The 22,785-nt window shown below is 53.2% G+C and overlaps 1 protein-coding gene across 2 annotated transcripts in view; it reads left to right on the plus strand.

The window, feature by feature from the left end:
- The first annotated feature begins 6,157 nt into the window (after positions 1–6,157).
- Positions 6,158–22,785, plus strand: part of Kcnc1 (potassium voltage-gated channel subfamily C member 1) — a 41,795-nt gene continuing 25,167 nt past the window's right edge. Inside the window, exon 1 of one of the 2 annotated variants that reach the window (XM_021167847.2) lies at positions 6,158–7,938. In XM_021167847.2, coding sequence (XP_021023506.1) covers positions 7,369–7,938 — 570 coding nt within the window. In that variant the 5' untranslated portion in view covers positions 6,158–7,368. The remainder of the gene's footprint in view (positions 7,939–22,785) is intronic. The other variant, XM_029480081.1, reaches the window with a different exon arrangement.

Genomic DNA, 22,785 nt, shown 5'->3' on the forward strand with positions numbered 1-22,785 from the left:
GCCCTAGCTACCCCGGTGCTTTTCTGACCGGAAGAGGCTTGTCCCAGCTTCATTTCTTGAAAAGGCCATTTTTTCTGTAGGCTGTCCTGACCCTCTTGCCAAAAAACAATTACCCATAATTCTATGGGTTTACTTCTGGCTGCCCAGTTCCTCTTCGTTGGTTTATGTACTAATCCTTACACTGGGACAGAACAATTTTGATACCAGAAACTTAGTAGTCAGCTTCAAAATTGGGAGATCTGAGTCCTCCAGGTTCAAGTCCTTCTGGTTCCTACAGAACTAGGTAGGGGCTTCTGTTTGCTTTCTTTTTGTTTTTATCCAGTGTCAAGCATGGTGGTATACAACTTCAGTGCTGGCTTCTTGGACGTGGAGCCCTGGATGGGACAGTGAGATGCTATCCCAAAGAGGAAGGAGAAGTACTGCTTTGTGTATTCTGGGCTGTGCCTTTAAGTGGTGCCATCCACTTGTTGGGAAACTGTCACCTGGGTGGAGATTTAAAGCTGTTTCTTGGTGCATATAAAAAGTTCCCCAGGGAGAAATAGGGAGGTTGTTCATTGTAAGTCCATCTAAAATTCAGGGCTGTGGTAACTGAATATGACTCCCCACAACTGCCAGTAAATGTGACCGCTGGGTTGTTCTTTGCTTGCTTGTTTGTTTGTCTGAATGTAACAGCTTCTGAGTAAATAGGACTGACTGGCATATTGCTAGACGAATGAGTGTAAGGCTTTTAGAACTGTCAAGATGGCTCAGCAGGTAAAGGCTCTCACTGCCAAGCCTGAGGCCAGAGTTTAACCCTTAGGAACTACATGGTAGATCATACAAGCTGTTCTCTGACCTCCATGTACATGCCATGATCTATCTCTCTCCCTCTCTCATCTGTGTGTGTGTGTGCATGTGTGCTTCATGTGTGTATGTGCACAAATGCATGTATATGCATGTGTCTGTGTGCATGTGTGTCTGTGTATGTCTGTGTCTGTGTGCATGTGTGTCTGTATATGTCTGTGTCTGTGTGTGCCTGTATCTGTATGTGTCCATGTGCATACACATATGAGAGAGAGAGGGAGGATTTTTAAGAAACAAAGCTTTGCCCTGGATTTACAAATGCTGGTGGAACCTATCAGCTTTCAAAAAGTTTAAATATTCCTGATATTTTCCTATGTAAATAAATATTCCCTTTAATCTCCAATTTTCTATTGTTTTGCCATTTTTAAAAGTGTAACTTTCAAAAAGTTTTGGCTTCAGGCCCACCCAATGACGCCTGGACCTGCCCCTCCACAACTGCTGTCCAGTCCACCTTCAGGCTGATAGACACCCAGCACTCACTAGTGTGCCACAAAGCACCCCACAGAGGACCTCAGCTGCACTGCAGAGGCCCCTGCCCTGTGCTGCTCACATCCTCCTCTGCACAGTGCTCTCGTGACCATCTTCAGGTGGCATCCAGGGAGCAGAGGGAGTTCCATGTGAAGTCTATAATGATGGATGCTGTTGTCATGGGTGCAGTCGTGACAAAAACCAAGGCCGTGGACCCAACTGCAGTTTCTCTCTCCTGCATGTTTACAACCCGAGAGAGCTCACCTAGAGAGACTTCATAAAGATCAGCTAGCCACTTCCCCTCTACTGTACCCAACAGACAGGCTGAGGTCCTGGGTTGCCAGCAGTGGCATCAGAGTGCACACTCCCTTATATGGACCCCAGATTTCCTGTGCATGTGTCTATGCCCGGCCCTTTCTCTATTTCCTTGATTTCCTTGCTGACCCCACTCAGGGTTCAGGCAGTAAGTTGACCTCATCATCCCCGCTCAAAATCTCATCCTTAGAGGCTGCAGGAAGGGGAAGGGATCCTTTCCCTCCCAAAGGCTAAGCTCGAGGAGGCCTGATCGCCTGTCCCCCAACCACGCTGGTGTTCTCTGGCTGTGGACCAGCAGGAATCTAGGAGAGAGAGAGAAGGGACTGGAGCTGGTCTAAAAGATGGGATGGGGTTAATCCTGAGAGAAGAGGGAAGCAGGGAGAAATATAAAATACTAACTCGTTAAAAACACAGAAGGCAGCAGTGGTCTCATATAGATGTGGAAGCATAAGCCTGGAGAAGCGAGGTGGCTACTGTATGCAGCCAGTGAGCTGCAAAACAATGTTTGCAACCAAACCTCCCTAGGAATTTTTACGCCTCTAGGGACACCTTGTGAAGACTGTCGACCATAGTGTCCAACCTGTGGCCCATGGGTAACAGGATAGATGTGAAGGAGACACAACACAAACATCCGAAATTCACTTAAAACGTTCTGGGATTTGTGTTTGTGTGTGTGTGTGTGTGTACGTACTGCATGGTTCTGGAGTAGGGATGTCACACAAAATAAAATCATGTATACTCCAGTAACCGGCAGCCTATGATTAGACACAATATTACATGTGTAGCCCAATGCTTCATCCTATGTGATTGAGAGAAACCAAGACAGATTGATGGACATTCATGTTACATATTTTTGATGGCCATGGCTAGGAACGTAGCTTCTAATGGCATCTAGTGGATAGAAAGAACCTGTTATCCTGCCTATTATAAGAGCACAGCATCACAGGTTCTCTGGTGCAGTGTCTTCAGTATAGAAGTTGAATGGCCCTGGTCTAATCTTTCTCACACACACATACTCACACATGCACGCATGTGCGCATGCGTGCGTAGCGCACACACGCACATACACACACACACACACACACACACACACACACACACACACGCAGTGTTCTTCACCTTAGCCCTTTTCTGCTTTTCTCTGGAGCCTCTGTCTCACTGTAAGAAGCAGCTGCAGGCAGCTCAGCCCAACACCATAGTCACCATCCAAGCTATAAACCAGTGGTCAAGGTCATCAATTACCCACAGTGTCGCTTCTAGTCCCTGGGTTTGCTCTCTGTTGCCCACTAGAGGGAGTTCTGACTCGGGAAGAGGACACCTGCCAGCTCCAGGACCCATCATCCCAGCAGGTAGCCAGAAGCTGTTCAGCTGGCCAGTGTAGGTTAGATTCCAGGCCCCGCCACAAGATGGCAGTCCAACCCACCAGGAACACAGAAGCTTTCTGACCTGGGAGAGCAACAGAAACCCTGTGCCAACCTGGACAAAAGCCTGAGGGGCTGGACTTGGGCCAGTTCCTGAGCCCAGCAGGTGTGCAAGTGCCAGGTGTGACAACATAGGCACAGCTTGCCTTCAGGTACCCCTCACATTTTTCTACTTCCCATCCAGCCCAGTTCTTCCTTTGAGCGGAGCTATTCCCACACGGGGTGGGGGGTCGGGGGCAGTGTCTTTCTGCATCCCAGCACTCCTACTTCTTCAGCCTGAACCAGAAACATCCCAGAGCATAGGAGTTAAGGATGCAGAGACAAGAGCTAATCCCATCTAGTGATGTGTCTCTGAAGCACGGGGGAGTTGAGTAGCTTTCTTGAGGTCACAGTTAGTCAGAGGTGGGACACTAGAGACTAGAACCCAGGCAGTCTATTCTAGTTCTTGCTCAGAACCCTGAGACATGACGGATCATCCTCAACCAGCCACAGCTACCACAGATAATTTTGTGGGGTGGGGGGACTGTAAGCCTTCCCTTGTGAAGGGGCAGGAAGCTATACTGTGGATGGCTGAAAGGCAGGAATGGGTGAGGTTTTAGCATTTCTGAGGAAGAGGCTGGGCTTGGTCAGTAATCCCCACCCTCACCCCCTTGCAACCTCGATTCTCTGTTCCTTGTTTTTTTTTTTTCCCCCTGTGCTTTCATCTTGGTTTTTCTGGGCTTTCTGTGAATGTCAGCCTTCTCTTGGTGTGAAGGGGAGGTGAGAGAAGGGACGTTTATGCCCTGCTTGGGGTACAGAAGAGGGAGCACTCCTTGAAGCCTAGGACCAGGGGGTGACATCAGAGACCAAAGTGGGACTCTGAAAGTGGGGCACTTCGGGGAGGGTTCCCCATCTGAGCCCAGCCTGCTTAACTCTCGGACTGTGCTGTGACCCCTTTCCCATGCTCTCTCCCTCCAGCCCTGGCACAGCCATGTTTTTCTGGCACATCCTCCAGAGTTAGAGTCATCGGTACCCAACTTTCTCCACTGGGAGATTTTTCTCTGTCCATCCAAGACCTGATCTCTTCTCCATCTGCTTTCTCCCATGCCCAGGTCCCACCATAGTGCCCACTGCTCCTCACCATGGAGTAGAGTCTGACTGGAGCTTAGTGCCTACCTCTCAGAGTTTCTTGGTAAGTCCTCACTCAAGACTCGGTCTCAGTTAAAGAGTCTAGACATCTGGAGCCTCTAAAGCCAGAACTCTAGGGTCCCAGCCTGTTTCCTTTTGTGAATCACTTACACTTCAGTGAGGGACTTCCCTGTCCGGGGCTCTGTGGAGGGAAGCTCTGGAGGCACAGGCAGTCCTTTGATAAAGAGAGCTCAACTAGAGAGACATTTGGAGAGCCAAGCTCTGCTCCTATGTGGCTTTGCAGACAGGGAAGAGGGGGCAGCCTGAGCCCCTGTGGCTGTCTCCTCAGGTTTCCTGAGGAAGAGTCTAGGGAAGCCCCTTTTTCGGTCTGCCTCTTGACCATTCACAGCTGAGATTGTACATGCCCTTGTCTCTGCATGTCTCTTTAAAAAAAAATCTCACTTCCGGGGTCTCTATTAATCCTAGGATTGGGCCAAGCATCCTGAAAGCCACTGTCCTAGGGATCTGAATTGGAGCCAGGCTGGAGGTGCACCACTCTGGACCAGGGGATGGGACAGACTCTGGCCAGAGAGAGAAGGGCACTGAAAGCCATCTATCCTGCCTCACTCTGAGACCAAAGGGAATGGCTGTCTGGAGGAACGCTGTGATTAGTTTCCAGAGGGAAGAGGTCTCCTCAGACTTTTCTCTTCTTTGTCTGTCCACCTCTGCCCCTTTCTGATAACTCTGCCTCTCTGCCTCCCGCCTCTCACCCCCTCTCTACTTCCCCACACTTTCCCCCTGTGACATGAAGATCTGTTTTAATTAGTGCTCTGATTCCCACGATCAGGTGGGGAGATATGTCACAGGTTTGTCCCTAGGCTCGCAACAGTGCCTGGGGGTCAGTATAGACAGACAGCTGTCTGCACTGTTAGCCAACAGGTAAGAGTCTCTCGCTTCTTAATTAAATCCCCTGTGCCGGGGCAGCCTGTTCGATTGTAGTGGACAGGGATCAATAAGTATCTTTCATAGCCCAGCGGCCTCTGGAGCTGGGCCTGACCTTCCAGTCCCTCTCAATCCCACCTGCTCACTTCTTTAAAAAGCTGGGAGTCCCTGGAGGTTGAGAGCTGGGTCTGACTTGTCCCGTGTGATTTTGTACTTGGTAGAGAATCTGGAGCAAGTACGGAATGAGAGCTAATGACTGTTGATTAAATAAACCTAGGCGTGAGTGGCAAGCGTGGGCCAGAAGGACTTTGACGTTAGAAATACGATCTCTGTTCCCAGCATTAACTTCCAGTATGTAGGGACCACAGCCCTGGACATGCGTGGCTCACCACCCAGAGTGCCTGAAGGGGAGCGAGGCCGCCAGTATTCAAGGGGCTGAGCAGTCTTTGTGCATGTTTTCATAAGGTAGTTCAGTTTTCTGGGTAAACTGAGGTCTGTCTGTCATTGTTGTGACTAAGCCACCCTAGAATCAAGAAGGGTTCAAGGCCTGAAAGGGGCCAAAGAGATCAAGAGGGGCTCGGGATTGATCATTAATGGTGAGTTAGGACAGAGGGATGGTGAAAAGGGTATTATTTTACAGTCCCTGTAAGAAGTTATCTCTGAAAGAATCATTGGGCCTTCAGGCTTCCCGGGGAAGGGTCGGTATTAAAAGATTCCTTAAGAGGTCAGTCTCGTCCTGGTCAAGGAATGGCTTGTCTGCTCAGGGTATCAGATGGCTCCTGGGTTAGAAGAGGAGCTGGCCGCCGCCCTTCTCACCTCGGTGTGACCCGGGGGCGCGGGCCCAGACTTCGCTGGGAGCCTCCGCCCAACAAGTGGAGCTCCCCTAGGGCGGAGCGTCGGCGGGTCCCCACCGAGCAAGAGGCAACGAAGGGCGGGCGCCCCCAGCGCCAGGGTTGAGGGAGGCGGGGTTCGGTGCCGGCCTCGGAGGGGGGCGCAGAATCAGGGCTTTTTAGGACCCAGCGCGGCGCCTCCCTCCGGGGGCGAGTGCGGCTGCGCGCGCCGTGTGCCCGTGTCCGGAGAGCCGCGGGCTGGACGCGGACCGCGCGAACGAGCAAGCGAGCAGGCAGCGGAGCAGCAGCCCGGAGGCAGCAGCGGCGCGGCGGCGGCGGTGGCGGCAGTGGCCGCTCCGCGCCTCGCCTCCCTGGCCTCACCAGCTTTGCTGCGCCGCGCCCGGACCTGCCACCCCCGCCTACCGGGCCCGACCTCGGCAGCGCCCCTCGCCTCGGCTGCCAGCGCCACCCGCCCTCCCAGAGCAGAGAGCGGAGTGCGGGGCGCAGAGACACCGGAGCCAGTGCCCGCCGGCCCCGCCAAGCAAACCCGGCCGGGAGAACCTTCGCTCGGCCCAGCGCAGCTCCGCAGCCGTCCGGGAGCTGTCCCTTCAGCACCGCCGCGGAAGCCTGAGTCCCAACGCAGCCCAGCGGAACCCCTGACCCAGCCCGAGCGCACAAGGTGCTGCGCTCAGCGGCCGCCCCGCGGGGCAGCACCCTGGTGCCCCTACCCAGGGGACCCGCCATCCCCTCCGGGAGGCGGGGAGAAGGAATGAGGAGGGAGGTCAGGCAGCTTCACTCGCCACCGAGGGGAGTAGGCAGATAGGCAAGGAGAGCCGAAGGGGACCGGTCACGCAGGGAGGAGAGCAAGCCGCATCCGTCCCCACCGCACCGGGAGCGCGCTGCAGCGACCACCGCAGAGCCAAGCACGGATTTCTCGTAACCCCCTCTTTCCCAGCTGGGGCTGGTCTATCGGTCCGGCCCCCGAAACGGAGCAGCTGACCTTCCCCTAAAAAGCTTTGTGTCGGTTTCTCCATTTTTCCCGCTGAGATGATACCGGGAGCCCGGCCCCCCCATCCTCTCTCCCCTCCTCCCGGGCCTCGCCGCTGAGCGCCGCCCCACTCCCTCCCTCCCTCCTTCTTTACCTCCCTCTTCTCTTCCACTGCCTCCTCCGCAGCCAGGCCAGATCCCTCTCACACTAGGCGCCTTAAAGACCCTAGGGAACCGGTGCACACACCCCTGGACCCGCACCTGCCTGACAGCTCCCCCTGAGGGGGCTTGGCTCGTTGTTTGGGGTGGGTGGCCAGAGCCGCGGTCCTCTGTGCCCCCCGACGGCTGGGGGGAGGGGGGAAGAGGCCCTGCGCCCCCCTCCCCGTCGCCAACTCCCCCTGGCGGCAGCTCCCATGGGTGTCGCTGGGCCGCGCCATGCCTAAGGGGGCGCCGCGATGGGCCAAGGGGACGAGAGCGAGCGCATCGTGATCAACGTGGGCGGCACGCGCCACCAGACGTACCGCTCGACGCTGCGCACGCTGCCCGGCACGCGGCTTGCCTGGCTGGCAGAGCCGGACGCCCACAGCCACTTCGACTATGACCCGCGTGCCGATGAGTTCTTCTTTGACCGTCACCCGGGCGTCTTCGCTCACATCCTGAACTATTACCGCACCGGCAAGCTGCACTGCCCGGCCGACGTGTGCGGGCCGCTCTACGAGGAGGAGCTGGCCTTCTGGGGCATCGACGAGACGGACGTGGAGCCCTGCTGCTGGATGACCTATCGCCAGCACCGAGACGCTGAGGAGGCGCTGGACAGCTTTGGCGGTGCGCCCTTGGACAACAGCGCCGACGACGCGGACGCCGACGGCCCCGGCGACTCGGGCGACGGCGAGGACGAGCTGGAGATGACCAAGAGATTGGCGCTCAGTGACTCCCCAGATGGCCGGCCTGGCGGCTTCTGGCGCCGCTGGCAACCGCGCATCTGGGCGCTGTTCGAGGACCCCTACTCATCCCGCTACGCGCGGGTAAGTGACTGCTTATCCATCGGAAGAACCTGACCCGGAAAGGCAGCCTTTGCTGCTTCCTGCGGGCAGGGTGCAGTGGACAGTGAGTGCCCAGAGTGTTCTGAACACGAAGGGGGTGTGTACGTGTACGTGTGTAAGAGAAGGGGTGATTTTGCCATGATAACTGGGTTTATATACATGAGTTTGTATTGCCGGTTGTATATGAATGTGTGTGTGTGTGTGTGTGTGTGTGTGTGTGTGTACTGTGCATACATATATATGTAAGTGTGCTGGTGTGTATTTGGATGGATAAAGTCTGTAGGAAGAAGTGAGCATATGTGTGTGTTTGAGTGTGCGTGACACCCCCACACTCTCGTTAGTGCGCATTCGTGATGTACATCATGAAGGCATGAATTGCCCTTTGGTTTGGGGAAGGTGGAGAGACTCCTTCCTTCTTCCTAGGTCAGGGAGCCTTTGGAGTAGAAACAGTATCTTAGCCTGCTGGGAAGCTAGAGACAGACCTCAGGGACCACCTTTAAGCCATTTGAGGAGGTGGTCTTGGGACTACTCATAGTTAAGAGCTTGGTGGTTGGTGTGGATCTGGGCTGGGTGCGGGAGATAAGAGAATAGTGGTCTCTGGAATAGCTGCCTTCCCAGGACTGGGAAGAGCCTGGGGGAGGTCCAAACCATAAGCTCCTGCTTCCTCTGGCCCCTGGGAAGAGGCTGGCAGAGAGGAAAACCTTAAGGGGAATGAACCCAGAAGTGTGTGAAGTGGGTGTGTCTTCCTCAGCCACACCCCTTTAGAAACAGCAAATTGTTACAAGGGAGAAAGGATATCCTGTTGCTGACCTTGGCCCTTCAGATGGCCTCCCTGGATTAGTTTCCTCTGCAAAATGGGGAGAGTGGTGGACTGCAAGCGCCATTTGATGGGCCATCTGTTGCTGAGACCAAGATAGAGACCCCAGAGAGACAGTTACCCTGGAAGACACACTCCAGGTCTTCCTGGGCTCTGTTCTCTGTCCTGAAGAGTACCAAGGATGAGAGAGATGTGTAGAGTTGGCAATCTGAAACAGTACCTCCCTGTCTATAAGCCACCTCTGCCCCTTCCAGGAAAAAAAACACTACCTCTGCCCATCTACTTACTGCCCCAGGCCCTTCTCTTTTGCAGACAGGCAACTGAGCCAGAGCTGGCATGGGGGTGAGGAATAAGGAGAAGCTGAAATCAGCAAATCAGTGGACAAAATTTGGGAGCTAGGAGGAGGGTTCTGAGGTGCCCAAGGACAAGGAAGGGCTGTACAGGCAGACACCTGACAGATTTAATGCTAATATAAAACAGAATGACATACAGGGTGGGGGCAGCAGTTCAAAATCTCATATCTTGAATCCTAGAATAGGGATTGTGGGTAGAGATAGAGAGCACTTGGTCTCCCATGTTGCCACTGAGGATCTTGGCCAAGGTCAGGTAGGAAGCAGAAGGCTTAGTAAAATTTGAACCAGAGCCTTCTGGGACCCTATTCTTCCTTGAGATGGCCACCAACCCTGCCACTCTCCAGAAAGGCCAGGGACCACTAGGGGTGGCCTCTCCTCTTCCCTGTCTCCTTGATGACAGAGGCCACTACAGCTAGAGGATTATGTAACTGGAGGCTATGCTGAGCTGTGGGGAGGGGCTGGAACCTGGGACTGGGAGAATGAGCCAGCATACACTGGGAGAGAGACGCCCACAGGCTAGGCCAAGACCTGGGTTAGAGCAGCCCTTCCACTCACATTTGACCTTGGCCTGAAGTAGGCCCAACTTCTTTAAGGTGGTTGCAGAAGGCTGAGCCCCTCCACTGGCCACTGTGGACTCTACTTTGATCAGTGTACCCATGTTTCAGGGTATGTGAGGGTCAGTAAGGTGTATCCGTTCTCCTCACCCACTCTCTCCACCCACTGGCCATTCCTAGGCTATGAGGTGGCCCCTTCACTCAATGGAGACAGATAGACCAACCACCTAAGCACAGCTTGAGGACCTGTCAGTAGGAAACCATAAGTCAGGAAACTCTCACGTGAGCGTCTACTGAAGAACCCACGCAGGGAAAAGCTGGACAGTCAGAGGTGGAGGGGAGGGCACTGGGGTGCAGGAGGGTATTGGTGGGTAGCACTCAGGATTGCAGAACTACTGTCTTTTCTGGTAGCCTCCTGGAGAGGCCACAGGCATGGGTACCACATGAGGACACTGAGACCCATAGAAGGAGTGGAAGTGAAGGAAGAGCTGGGATTAGAACCAGGCTCCTGCTGCCTGCCTGCCTGGCTGGCCTAGCTGCATTGCGCTGCCTTGCTGCAGCCCTGCGCAGAGACCAGCCTGCTGCCCACCTCCTCCCCCCTTCCATCTCTGCTCTGCCGCTGCCCGCCCGCCCGCTGTCACCTTTCTTTACTCCTCCCCCTCACAGCCTGGAAAAGCCTTCACAGATTGGTGGGTCTGGGTTTAGGGTTCTTTTTTTTTTCTTTCTAGATTTCAGACCCAAATCTCATGTGTGATATAGTCTGTGTGTGTAAAACAAAAACTAGAAAGGCTTGTGTGTGAGATTCTGTGTGGGTGTGTGAGAGACTCCTCGTGTGTAAGGATAAAAATATGTTGGTGGATGTGACTCTGGGAGCACATGTGTGTGTGCCTATGTGTTCATGTGTGTGTGTGTGTGTGTGTGTGTGTGTGTGTGTGTGTGTGTGTGACTGTAAGAGAGATACTTGTGTCAAAGAAACTGGATGTGAGATTGTATGTGGGTTGAGAAATGGTGTGTGTGTGTGTGTGCATTTGCATTTGTGTGTCCGTGTGTCTGTGTGTGTGTGTGTGTGTGTGTGTGTGTGTGTGTGTGAGAGAGAGAGAGAGAGAGAGAGAGAGAGAGAGAGAGAGAAAGAGAGAGAATGCATGTGTAAGAAATGCTTTGTATAAGACCCCAGGTCAGTGTATCTCTGAGAGGTATGTGGGCAGGTGTGGACGTGTGTGTGTGTGTGGCTGTGTATATGTGTAAGCTATGTGCTAAAGACCACCTATGCACATGCAAGGTGTGTGACAGGCTATGTGTGGCTATGTGTTAAGAAAGGATGAGGTCCCATGTGTGACAATGCATGTTTTCTATGAGAGGGGTCTTGGCTGTGTGTCACTGTTACTATTCGTGCTTGTATGTGAAAGAGACCTAGTGTGGCCTGGGAGTACCTGGAAGAAGATAATATTCTGTGGGTTCTGTGCCTGCTGTCTTCACCTCCAGACTTCCAGGATGTCTGGCTGAAGGCATTTCCTTGCATGTCACACCTCAGAAGACCTATGTTCCAGCCAGGCCAATTGTGCATGTATGGGCCAGCAGTGAGGTCACATCCTCCAAGAAGCTGTCAGGATGTTGGCTGTGGGACATAGGAGCTCCTTGGTTGGAGAAGGGAGGCCCATTGGAGCTACAAGGGGTAACAGTGCTGGCTAGAACAGCTAGTTCCCTGATCTTCCAGAGTAGGGGTTGGGGATTGACGTGAACTGGGGCAAGCTGAGCCCCACTCTAGGATGGATGTTGCAGCCTCAGACACACATAAGGTGTGAGTGGTGATGTAGCTATGGAGATGAGGGGATGAGGGGCTTCCTGGAATGAGCTGCCTCCTGGAGTCACACTGGGCAGACACTAAGGGGTGAGCAGGTGTTGGCAGGGAGAGGCAGAGGAAGAGCAGTATGCAAAGTCGCAGGCCTGTGAGAGCTGGTGGATTGAGCCAGCTGGCTGGAAACCTGCCCTCCTCACCTCCTTGAGAGTCAGCTGAGGTCAGAGGCCCTAGGCCTTTGTGATTTACATGTCACTGGGAGCATTAGTCATTGTCATATCAAGGCCAAGAATGGTCTCTAGGTTGCAGGCCAGGAAGTGTCCCGTGTATGAGTGTGTGTGTGTGTATCATTTTCCACAGGTCATTTGACCCCATGAATGCCAATGAACTTAAAATTGGTGAAGTCCTACCTCTGTGCAGTCTACTGTCCATCTTCTTGTTCTTCTCTGCCTCTTTGCTCCGTCCCTTAGTCTTTGGGACCTGATATAGCTCTAACTCTTCTTGGCTATCTTGGAAGAGAGTCACCTAGTGGTTACAATGGAGAGCCCAGCTAAAGACTTCTATTTTCTTCCTTGGGTCCCACTTCTGAGGCAACTCTGGGGAGTCCTGAGTTGGGCATGAGGCAAAGATGGAACTATTAACAGGCACTTCTCTGGAAGTGCCCTCTTCCCCAGGACAGGGCATACTTTGAGACATGGTATCATGTAATGGTAGCGTGGCCCATCCAGATATTGGAATTCTTTACCAAGAGTCCTCCAATGTTGTTTTGTTTTGTTTTGTTTTGTTTTGTTTTGTTTTGTTTTGTTTTAATTGTACCCTCAAGCCCCCGAGGCTCTTTTGGTAAAGAAAAGCACAGACCAAGTACCTCGTAAGAGGTCTTCAGTCCCATCACTGAGGAAGAGTTGGCTGGGAGGACTGACCATAGAGGTTCATAGAGAGAATGTCTGATATGATCGCTGGTAGTCACAGCACACAGGAAGCAGGAAACAGTTGCCATTGTGGCTTGTCTTATTGTTTTGCTGGTATTTCTGCTGTGGTGGCTTTCTCATTGTCTTACTTCACAACCAGCTCTGAACTTCACCCTTCTCTCTATCATCATGCCTGCCATTGTGCTTCAGAGCGCCATGGTCCCTTCAGGCCCGCCTCTCCAGCACTCTGACTATTTCCAGCTCTACTCCCAGGTCCTTCCAGTCCATTTTTTTCCATTTGGCAAGCACAAGGGCCTTTTCAACTGAAAAACTGGTCAGGTCGCCAAAGCCTGTGGGACTTCCCAGGTTCATGTTGGGGCCTCTTGGGTCCAGCTCGATTCCAGTGTGTGATGGTCTGGCTTTAGTCAATGCTCGCTTAAATGATCACTGGCCTGGCTTAGTTGCCTATAGTTGCTAGGTCATGGCCAGTTCCCTCTGGAGGGCTCTTTCTGCCTAGCTCACTGCCCCTCCTTTATTCTTCACATCAACCCAGAAACCAGATCTGTAGCAGTCTTCTTCCTGGCCCGGACAGACAGCATCAAGATTCAGGCCCAGGGTTCTCCTCCTCAGCACAGCAAGCTGCTCGTTAGAAATTTTGCTCAGTTTAGTTTTATCTCCGTCAGGTTCTAAGCTTCCCCTGCACTCAATGTAGTCTGAGGTTTTATGAAGGGGGAGGTTGAGGCCCAGCGAGGACAGATTTCTCAAGGTCACAGGTGAGCAGGTTGTCTGTCCTCTCCTAAACTCAAAGCTCAGCAGGTTTTTGAGGTCCCACCTTGGGGGGGCTTTGGAGTCTGGCACCCTGAGGGCAACTTCAATGTCTGGAGGTTTGGCCTTGGCTCCCAGAAGCTTTGAAGGTTGTTGGCCTAAGTCTCTCAGGGAAGACAAGACATCTCAGGGGTGGGGGATGGTTCTGGTAGGGGCTCATTCCAGGGCCCACTGCCTGAGCCAGAGACATCAGGCCTCCCACGGCAGCTGAATTTAGTGCCTCTGGCTATTCTGAGCGGTCTCATGACCAGCATATTCCACTCTGGACCAAAAGGTCAGGGCCTTAAGCCACACCCTGATGTCACTCCTGGGTCAGCCTGGCCACCGCCCCAGTCCCAACTGGATCTGTGAAGGTGGCTCAGAGGCAAAGGAGAACCCGAGAGACTCCAGGGCAAGTGTCCTGCTGTTCAGGACATTCCATGAGCATAGGATATACTGTAGATAGCTGTTCTCTGGACACCTCCAGTCACTACAATTAAAGCCAAGGTTCTTTCAGGGCATGGAAAGTACAAGCCGATAGGAAAAGCAGACCATTTTCAGGACGGTGACAATAAGTATAGGGACCCATGCAATGAGACCTCTAAGTAGGGGCTGGATAGACATTGGGCTCATCTGTGAAGAAAGCACTAGGGCAGGGTGGGGGTGGGGGGAGCAGAGTCAGGGAATGGAAAATTACCATCAGGAAACATAAGGCTAAGTGGGCTGGAGCAGGAGGCACACTGAAGCCAGGCTAGTGTGACCAGACATCACCAAGCATGGGATTCAGACTAAGCTCATTTCATTCTTTCCCTAAAGTGGCATTTTTCTGGAAATGTGCAGGTTGGGCTCTTGGGAGGGGCTTGGGGAAGAATGATTGCCATGTTCATCATCCAGGTAGATGGCGCAGGCTCAGTGAAGAGAAGACATCACTACCACTGCATGCGTCAGTGGGGCCCAAAACGCAAAAGCCCAGGCGTTCTGCTGCTCTTTGCCCTCAGTTTTCAAGAAATGCAGAGATCACCCCAGTGTTCTGCCCATCTTACTACCTCCCCAGTCCTCTCTGGATGGAGGGAGAATAGCCACCTACTTGCCCTTTCAGGGCCTCGGCACGCCATGCTGCCTTGGTTCGCAGATCCTTGTTCAGTTCTCACAACGCCCCCCACTCCAGGACCACATTAGTATTTCCAAGCCCTTGCCGCACAGCGAGGCTACTAACACTCACAGAGGTGAAGTCACAGAGGTGACCAGGGTCCCTTAGCCTCAGGAGCAGAGCAGCCAGCATTCAGAGCCTGCCTCCTGTCTGTGTTCCAGAGATGTTAGGGTCTGCGGCCTCCCATGCTCCAGGCCTGGACTTCCATCTGGTTCCCAACCACCTGTCCCGGGCGGAGATCCTGCTCAGCAAGTCCTGACCTGGTCTACCATAGCAGGAGGGCCATGTCCCAGCTGGGTTAATGGAACTCTTAAAGAAGAAACTGTCTCCACAGTGCCCAGCCATCTCCCATCTGCACTCACACTGGCTAGATCCCGCAGGGAATGGCAGAGGAACCAGGGAAGGGGAACCAGTGTGGAAAGAACACTGGTTGCGCCTTAGCTCTGAGTTTGAGGCCTGCCATGTCTCCCACGATCCACGTTGGTCTGGTTTCCTCGGCCCTCCTGGTCTCCAGGCTTTGTCTTCAGCTCTGGGCTTCGGCTCCTCTACTCCCTACCTTTGCTGTGCTTCCTGCTCCCTTCTGAGCATGCAATCTACCCTCCTCAGCTCCCAACTCTCAGCCTGCCTGGCTGCCTGTGCCGAACCTCCTCCCTTTGGACTGAGGACCCTGGGTACCACGGCACCCAGCTTGCACAATTTAGACTGGACATGGGCGGGCAAGCTCTGAAGGCCTGGAGCTAGGGATGTACAGACCATCAGATGTGAACAGATGATGTCTCAAACAAACTTCAGGTTGTAGGCATCAGACAACTCGACCAGAACAAGATTTACAGCTTCCCTCTAATGCTCCTGAGATGGTCCAGGCAAGACCCAGCTCCTTAGGGCTATGGTTTTTCTTCACCTGTGTCATTCAGGAAGGTTGAGCTCAGTGCACGCTAGGAATCTCTTCATCATCCTGGGGATTTAAGAATCCTGGACTAAAGCTGCTCAAAGGAGCTGAGAGATGAGTGAGTCCTTCTTCTCTCCCCTTCCATACCCTCGCCTAGCTGCCCTCCACAATATCAGTGAGATCTCTGGACCGAGCCATGGCACCAAGGGGCAGGGAGCCCAGGGGAGGGTCTCCAGAGCCTCTCTTCACTTGGCTTCAGTCCACATTCAATCTATACTCATTCATTCATTCAAAGTCGAGCAGTCACTACCAGGCTGGAGAGATCACCAGCTCAGCAGCAGGCTCACATTTGGGATACTGCTACTTTGGGGTGTGCCGTTTCACTTCATTGGGAACGAGCTGTATCCCTCTTGCCTGGGCCTTTTTCTTGGCTGTCAGTCCTCTAGTGAACAGCAAGAAGCCATTCAGAGGGGAACAGTGGTATCAGACTATATTGGAAAAAGGACCATAGTAGAGAAACACTGTGTGGGACAAGGTTAGGGTCTTACCGCTGGCTGTCAGGGAGGCTTAGAGACAGATGCTGTAGGGTGTCCTGCTGTAGGACCGTCTCAAGGACCCTCGAGAACGGCCCAGGGTCCTTCAAGAAGTTCAGATTCTTGGGCTGTGTCCTGGAAAGGTTCCATTCCTAAAACTGGCCATTTGTGGGTGACATAACTGTTGGCCAGGGAGAGTTCCTGTCATGGGGACCACATAGGTGGCTGCTGTTCCAAGCATAGCTCCTCGTCCAAAAGCAACAGGAGCTGATGAGAGTAGGATTGGGGCTTGCTAGAAATGAGGACTCAGGCCTCAGCCCAAATGGCCTAGTGGGAACCCATACTCTAACAGGCTCCCCAGATGACTGGAGCACACTGGTGGCTGAGAGGTGCTGAGGGAGGCGGTAGTTCATAGCCTGGGAGGGGGGCGTGACAGGATCCATGGAGCACTGGATAGTATGTGCAGGTTGTCCGTTCTGTGACTCTGACCTTCCTTGTAGCCTGGGGGTAGGAGGGTGGGGCCCCTTCTGAGCAATTCTCAGGCATAATGCTTTTGACTGGGCTGTCCTCTGGGAACTTTTTCTCACATGCCTGCTGCAGCCGTCTGTTCTCTTTGCCTCAGCCCTGGTTACCCTGTCCTGCCTAAGGCTCTTCTCTACAGGGTAACCTATGCTACCCTGACCCCATCAGTCCTTCATTCTGTCTCACTGTGGATTTGGTCTCCCTTGGAGGTGAAGCCTAACTCTTTCCGGGGACCTGATGGGGGTGTGTAAGGATGCTCCCACACCCAGCCTTCTTTCTTACCCTCTCCCACCCAGCTTCTCCTCTTCTCTGTCATCTCGCTCCCCTCCAGCTCCCCTCCATTATGGCATCCCAGGTTTCTGTCAGGCATCTGATGCTCTGTGTGCCTTCCCTACTCACATTGCTTGTTTGTTCTCCTAGCATGTGGACTCCATGACGTCAGTAATTCTAGCCCCTTTCGACTAATTGTGGCATAAAACCTAGAGCAGTACCTGGAACAGGATGGGTGCTAAATAAATACCTGTTGAAGGTCAAGGGATCTGTGTAGGGGCAGAGGCATGCCTGTAATCCCCGAATGCAGGAGGCAGAGGCAGGAGGGGCTCCAGTGTGAGGCCGGCTGACCCCTTGCTGACCCACATCCTTCTCTGCCTACCTGGGAACTGCTTCACCTCCCCCACTGGAGCCGTGGTGAACAGGCCAAGGTGGGGTGGCAGTCTGGGGTGATGCAGGGACTCCAGGCCTACAGATGGAGGGGTTCATATCCACGGCCCTCTCCACACTCCTGCCCCCCACTCCCAAGTACAGCTCCGAGATGAACACACACAAGCTCCCAAGGGCCTGCACGGTACCGCTTAGGCGGATGTCTCCTGGGACTCTCTTTCCCTTGAGGGTCAGCCGGGTTTTCTACCCTTCCCTCCACAACCTTCCCGCCCCCTCCTGTCCTCCTTCCGTTGTCAACCATGTTTGTGGGAAGTTCTAGGTATTCGTCACTGGATTTCAAAACAGACTCCTCCTGAAGGCCTAGAAAGATTTTTTTTTATCCCCAATTCCTCTACTTGGAGCCTCAGTTGTGTGTTCACTAAAAGAATATATGGAACAACTCTCTCTCCTCAGTTCCTGGCTGTTTGACCCTTGCAATGGGATTCAAAGTCCAATCTGTCCCGAGGGCAGGCCTCTTGAATGGGGAGACCTGAGTTCAAATCTCAGCCCCACTATCACCAGCTGTGTGACCTTGGACAAGTTCCCTAACCTGTCTGTGCCTCAAGAGAACACTATTAATAGCTCCTGACTCATAGGGAAGTCGGGAGGATTAAATGTGTTAAGCACTCGGCCCAGAACCCAGAACGTAATCAGTGTTTAATTACCGTGGCGCTCATTATCTTCTCACCAGCTCGTGGCCCTAGAAGACCCACACCTTTACCTGGGTCCCACCCACTTTCTCCTTTGAGTCCCATATCCCCTAAAAAAATCTGTTTGAGGGGTCACCTAACCTATCCTGGCCCCTAGAGCCCCATTTTCCAGACTCGGTCTCACAGGATCTGGTTTTCATAACATCACTCTGAGAGACAGGCCTGGATTCTCCCATGAGACTCCTGTATATTGCAGGCAGGTCACATTCCCCTTGAACCTCAGTCTCCCTGTCTGTTGCAATGGGCTGCTTATCCCTTCTCTTCCTCCCTCCCTAGAGGGAGATGACAGAATTCTACCCGCTGCATCCAGGGAGAGTCAGGGAGGGCAGTCAGGCAGCTGACATCAGGTTCTGGCCAGGAGCCAAATTTCATGATCCTAGCCTGACAGGTGTGCAAATGTGGTGGGCCTGGCAGTGGAGGAGGCCACGCCCCTTAGCTCAGAGCATTTTAGCTTTCCATCAGGGAATGCTCAGGGGTCTCTTGGACCTCAGAGCTGCAGGATCCCAGGACCAGGGATAAAGGCTGTTGTTGGTGCCAGTGGACAGTGCCCACTCTCAGGCGGGGCTACCCCGTCACACTGACGCCAGGCTTAGTGGGGACGGGCTAATATTAGCAGGGGCAGCCCCAGACAGCTGATCTCAGGGGGCCTCAGGAGCCAGCCTTACTGTGCCCAGGCCGAGGCCACTGCAGGCAGCATGGTGGCAGACAAGGGAAACTGTCCCAAGCCTCCGCAGGGCCTCAAATGCCCCTTCCACCTCTCACCCAATGGCTGCCAGCCCTGTTTCTACATTATCCATGGCCTACAGCATCCTAGATCCTCCCTTCCCTCCACCACGGTACAGAAAGGGACTCCAGCATCTCACCTGCACATAAGAGAGCCTTCCAGGGCTACAGTTAGTACTCAGTATTTATTTAGTCATTTTTTTTATCCAGCAGATATTGAAAAGCACCTACTGTGTGCCGGGCACTGCTGTCCGGACTAGGACTCATGTTAGGAATCGAGCCAGGAAAAAAAACAAAAAAAAAAAAACAAAAACAAACCTGTCAGGCACTGGTGTCCTTGGAACCTCATATCCCAGTGTGAGAAACTCAAAAGGAAACAGCAGGTATGCACCATGTCCCGGGGGACCAGTGTCACAGAGATGGCGATTTTAGCAGAGGGGGCCATATGACAGCTGGGCAGCAGAGCGAGTTAGATCTACAAACCCTGTGAGCAGCAGGTGTGTGCATTGGCTCTGGGTACGGCCAGGCATATCAGGGCCAGGGGACGGTGGCAGGTCAGGAAGTGTTGTGCTCCCCCACAGACTTCCTGCAGGGTGGTAGGGGTGAGGGTCCTGCGTGTCTTCCCCAGCCTGCCAGCCCAAGAGCTCCCTCCTCTGACCTCCCCCTCTACGACCACAGTAGCCCACACAGGCTGGCTCTTCACGGAAGGGCGCTCCTGCTTGGCTATAGGGTGACTTCTGTCTTCTCACTGAAGACCAGCCATGCCTAGCTGCCAGCAGACTGGCTCCAGAGCTGGGTGTGAAACCAGAGGGAAGTTAGTGAGGGGTCCTGGCAAACGAAGCTCACACGGATGCTTCGAGCCCCATGGCTACTTCTAAGCTTCCCACTGCAGCGTATGTAACGAAGGTAGCTAAGATAAAGGTGGTGGGCCTCAGTAGCCATACTGCCTGGATCTGCAGATTAGAAACTGTGTGACCCCTGAAGTACTCAGCTAGTTTGGCTCACTGGTGGGAGGAAGAAGAAAGATACAAGGAGCTCTTCGGAATTCCAGCCGCTAGGACAGGTGCAAATTAGATCCTTCTCAGTATTTCTTCAGGAAGGTGTTGTGTGAGTGTGTTATGCTGAAGTCACTAGCCTTGGTGGTTCTTAGAGCAAAAACCTAATGTCTATAAATAAAGTTGGTTATTACTGGAGTGGCTTCCATGGAACTCCAAGCCTGCTGGGTAGGATGGTTCCCTAAGGACATTTCCTGTCCTCTTAGATGGTAGAGGAGCCCCCCTTTTGAGTCTCGTTGCCAGGTTGGGGTTGGAGACATACTTCAGACCACAGCTGCATACCTGAGCCAATGTCTTACTTATTAAAGATGAATTTGTATGTTCAACCTCAGGGGCTCTCTGAGCTGCTGTGAGGAACATGGCTGCCTGCTGGGCCACGGCGAGCCAGCCGGAGCCCTGGAGTGAGGGCCACAGCTGGGCTCCTGTCATCTGCCCTGTGCAGGGTGCTGCCTCACAGAGCCATAGATACCCCTGACTTGGCTCCTAAGAATCCTACACATTTGGTGCCCGGCCAGTACATTTCTGAGCCTTCGTTTCCTAAGCTGTAAGGCATACATAGTGGGGTTGGAGGACCCAGGTGTAGTCAGCAGCAGGAAGAGGATTTTAGGGAGAGAATATGGTTCCTAGTAAGGCCATGTGTGTGGGGAGACCACCACATCAAGGGCAAAGAAGTGATGTTGGGAGGAGACAGGGCAAAAAGAAAGGCCTTTGGCCTTGGCCAGGGCTGGATTGTGGTATTCCCCCTGTCGTGGTGTGGAACTGAGCAGATGGCATCTGACTGAGCAGGAGTTTGTATCCTGTGGTGGGGTGAGAGTCTGAATAGTGGGGCCCTGGAAGCTGGGATAGCACCTACTAAGAGTGGGATCTGGCAGCACTCACTAGGCCTGTGCTTAGATTCTTCAGTATACAGTGAGGCCCTGGCTGAGCCAAGAGATGCAGAATGTACAAGCCTGGTGGCCTCACAGCCTCGGGGCCATGAACCACCGTCACCAATGATATATTTAGTGGCACAAAGGTCAGAAATGCCAGGCCCTGGCTTCCCTTCTGGGCAGCAGGAGTCGTCCCCTGAGGCCTGGCTTTCACCAGGCATATATATATATATATATATATATATATATATATATATATATTTCTCTCTCAGTCCGGGGATGTGAGCACAAGCATGGTGGCTTCCTGTGCCCCCAGCCTTCTCTGAAGCCTGGGGGCTACCCTTGGAATCCTGTGCATTGGCTCTGGCAGCCCACCCACCGTTCCCTTACAGGCTCCTCCCTCCTCAGCCTCCTCTAGCTCCTGGCCTCCCTGCCTGCCCTTGCTTGCTGTTTCCTGTGATGAGGGAGTTTTTGCTTCATTTGTAAAATGAATGTAGCCTTGGTGGCAAGTTTTGGTCCCAAGCTTTGAACCTGGAACAGTCTGGGATATCCTCAGTGCTCCCAGAGAGTGTTCCCTTACTTCAGCCTTTTAAATACTCTACTGAGGTATATGTTCCTTGGACTCAACAGAAACCCACGAAGGTACAAAGTAAACCTCAGAGCACGGAGTGTCTGGGTAGACCAGGAAATCGATAGACTTTTGTTTCCAAATAGTCTTGCAAGGCAGAAGGATTTGACAGTATGCCCATTTTATTGATGGAGGAGGGAAAAAGGGGTCCAGAGAGATTAACTTATTTGTCTAAGGTCACCTAGTTGGTAATTAGTAGAAGATGAGACCCAGGTCTTATTTTGAAAGTTATGGTCAACTGCAACTGGGCCAGTCAGAGTTCTTTCTTGCTGTGGGATGTGATGGCTCTATGGTCAAGAATGACATGTCAGATGGACAGAAAGAGGTAATGGAGAGGTGAATGCATGAGTGCATGTAGATGAATGGAGAGAAGGAGGGGCAGGACATCCAAATGGATGGACACACAGCTGGGCAGGAACTAGGTGGATGAATAAACAGGTGTGTTAGTGGGAAGATGTCGGTCTGTCTGGGTGGGTAGATGGATAGATGGATGAACAGAGGAATAGATGCATGGAGGTGTGAAGGCATGAAGGAATGGATGGGTGGGTGGCTGAGTAACTGGGAGGGTGCAGTGAGTGTTTTGTTGGGGAGGGGTGTTGTGTGCACATGGGTATGTGCGCTCAAGTCTTCTGTGCATGCACAGAGGTCAGAGGACGACATCTGGCTTCCTGCTGTCTGAATGGATATATTTCTGTTTCTGGTCTTCAAGGCTAATGAGGACATGCTGCCTCTCATCACATGAACACATCCTAAAGAATGGGGCTCAAAAGCTGAGGACTTCAGGGTGGAGCGTTGAAGCACGTAGATGTAGACAGTGAACCTGCCAGAGGCGGAGGTGGGCTCTGAGGTGGACTGAGGTGTGAGACCTAGGGTTGGAGGCTGATCTCCAAGGCCTGGCCCACCCTCAGAAGGAAGGGGTCTTCACGGGGAAGGAAAAACCTGATCAACCTGGGAAGGTGTGGGAAGCGGAGCTTGGAGCAGGACACAGCTGGGGTTGCTTGGGCCCACCTCCCCACAGCCACTGGAAGGCAGATGGGGATGCTGTCTGGCCACAGTGAGCATGCTATGATTTCATTCTGTTTGGGGGGAGGGGTAGCGCTATTTCTCCTTTCTCCTGGTCACCAGCCTGGGTGAGCAGTGAAGGCAGTGTGAGCTCCCCCCACCCCCCCCGTCAGGGGACGAGGCACTAAGAATGAGGTCTTCCCAAGGACCAGAGCTTAGACTAAGTTCTACCATCTTCCTGCCATTTTTCCTAACATCCCCAGACTCTAGCAGTGACCTGGCAAGGTCAATAAAGGGACCGTGAGACTGGTTGGCCAATTAGTGAACATCGCAGGACCTGCATGAAGGCTTTGGTGCTGCAGTCTGGAGCATGCTTTTCCAGCCAGAGCTGAGGTTGTTCATTTGCACAAAGCACAGTAATGTGAGCTCCAGCCACCACCACCAGCAGCAGCCCTCAGCTCTATTCTAGCATTCCCAAGCACTATGCTGCACACCCCCCCACACACACACACCCCACACATACACATACACTGGCCCCAGCAGTCTCCCTGGGAAACCAGGTCCCAGTGAGTGCCTGGTGTGCAGCTAACTGCTCATTACAGTCACGGCTGCAGCTAAGTATAGCTCCTGCACACACAAGACCAAGACAACAAGGGAAAGCCTTTCCATAAAAAAAAAAGCCCCACATCCAGACACCCAGACAGCCACACACACGTGCTCCCCCCCACTCACACACATGTACACACACTTGCACCAACCCAGTGTCACCTCATCAACCCATTCATTCAGTAAAAAGTCTATTGGGTGATAGGAGTGTG

This window comes from Mus caroli, chromosome 7 (assembly GCF_900094665.2).
Source record: "Mus caroli chromosome 7, CAROLI_EIJ_v1.1, whole genome shotgun sequence".
Taxonomy (NCBI): Eukaryota; Metazoa; Chordata; class Mammalia; order Rodentia; family Muridae; genus Mus; species Mus caroli.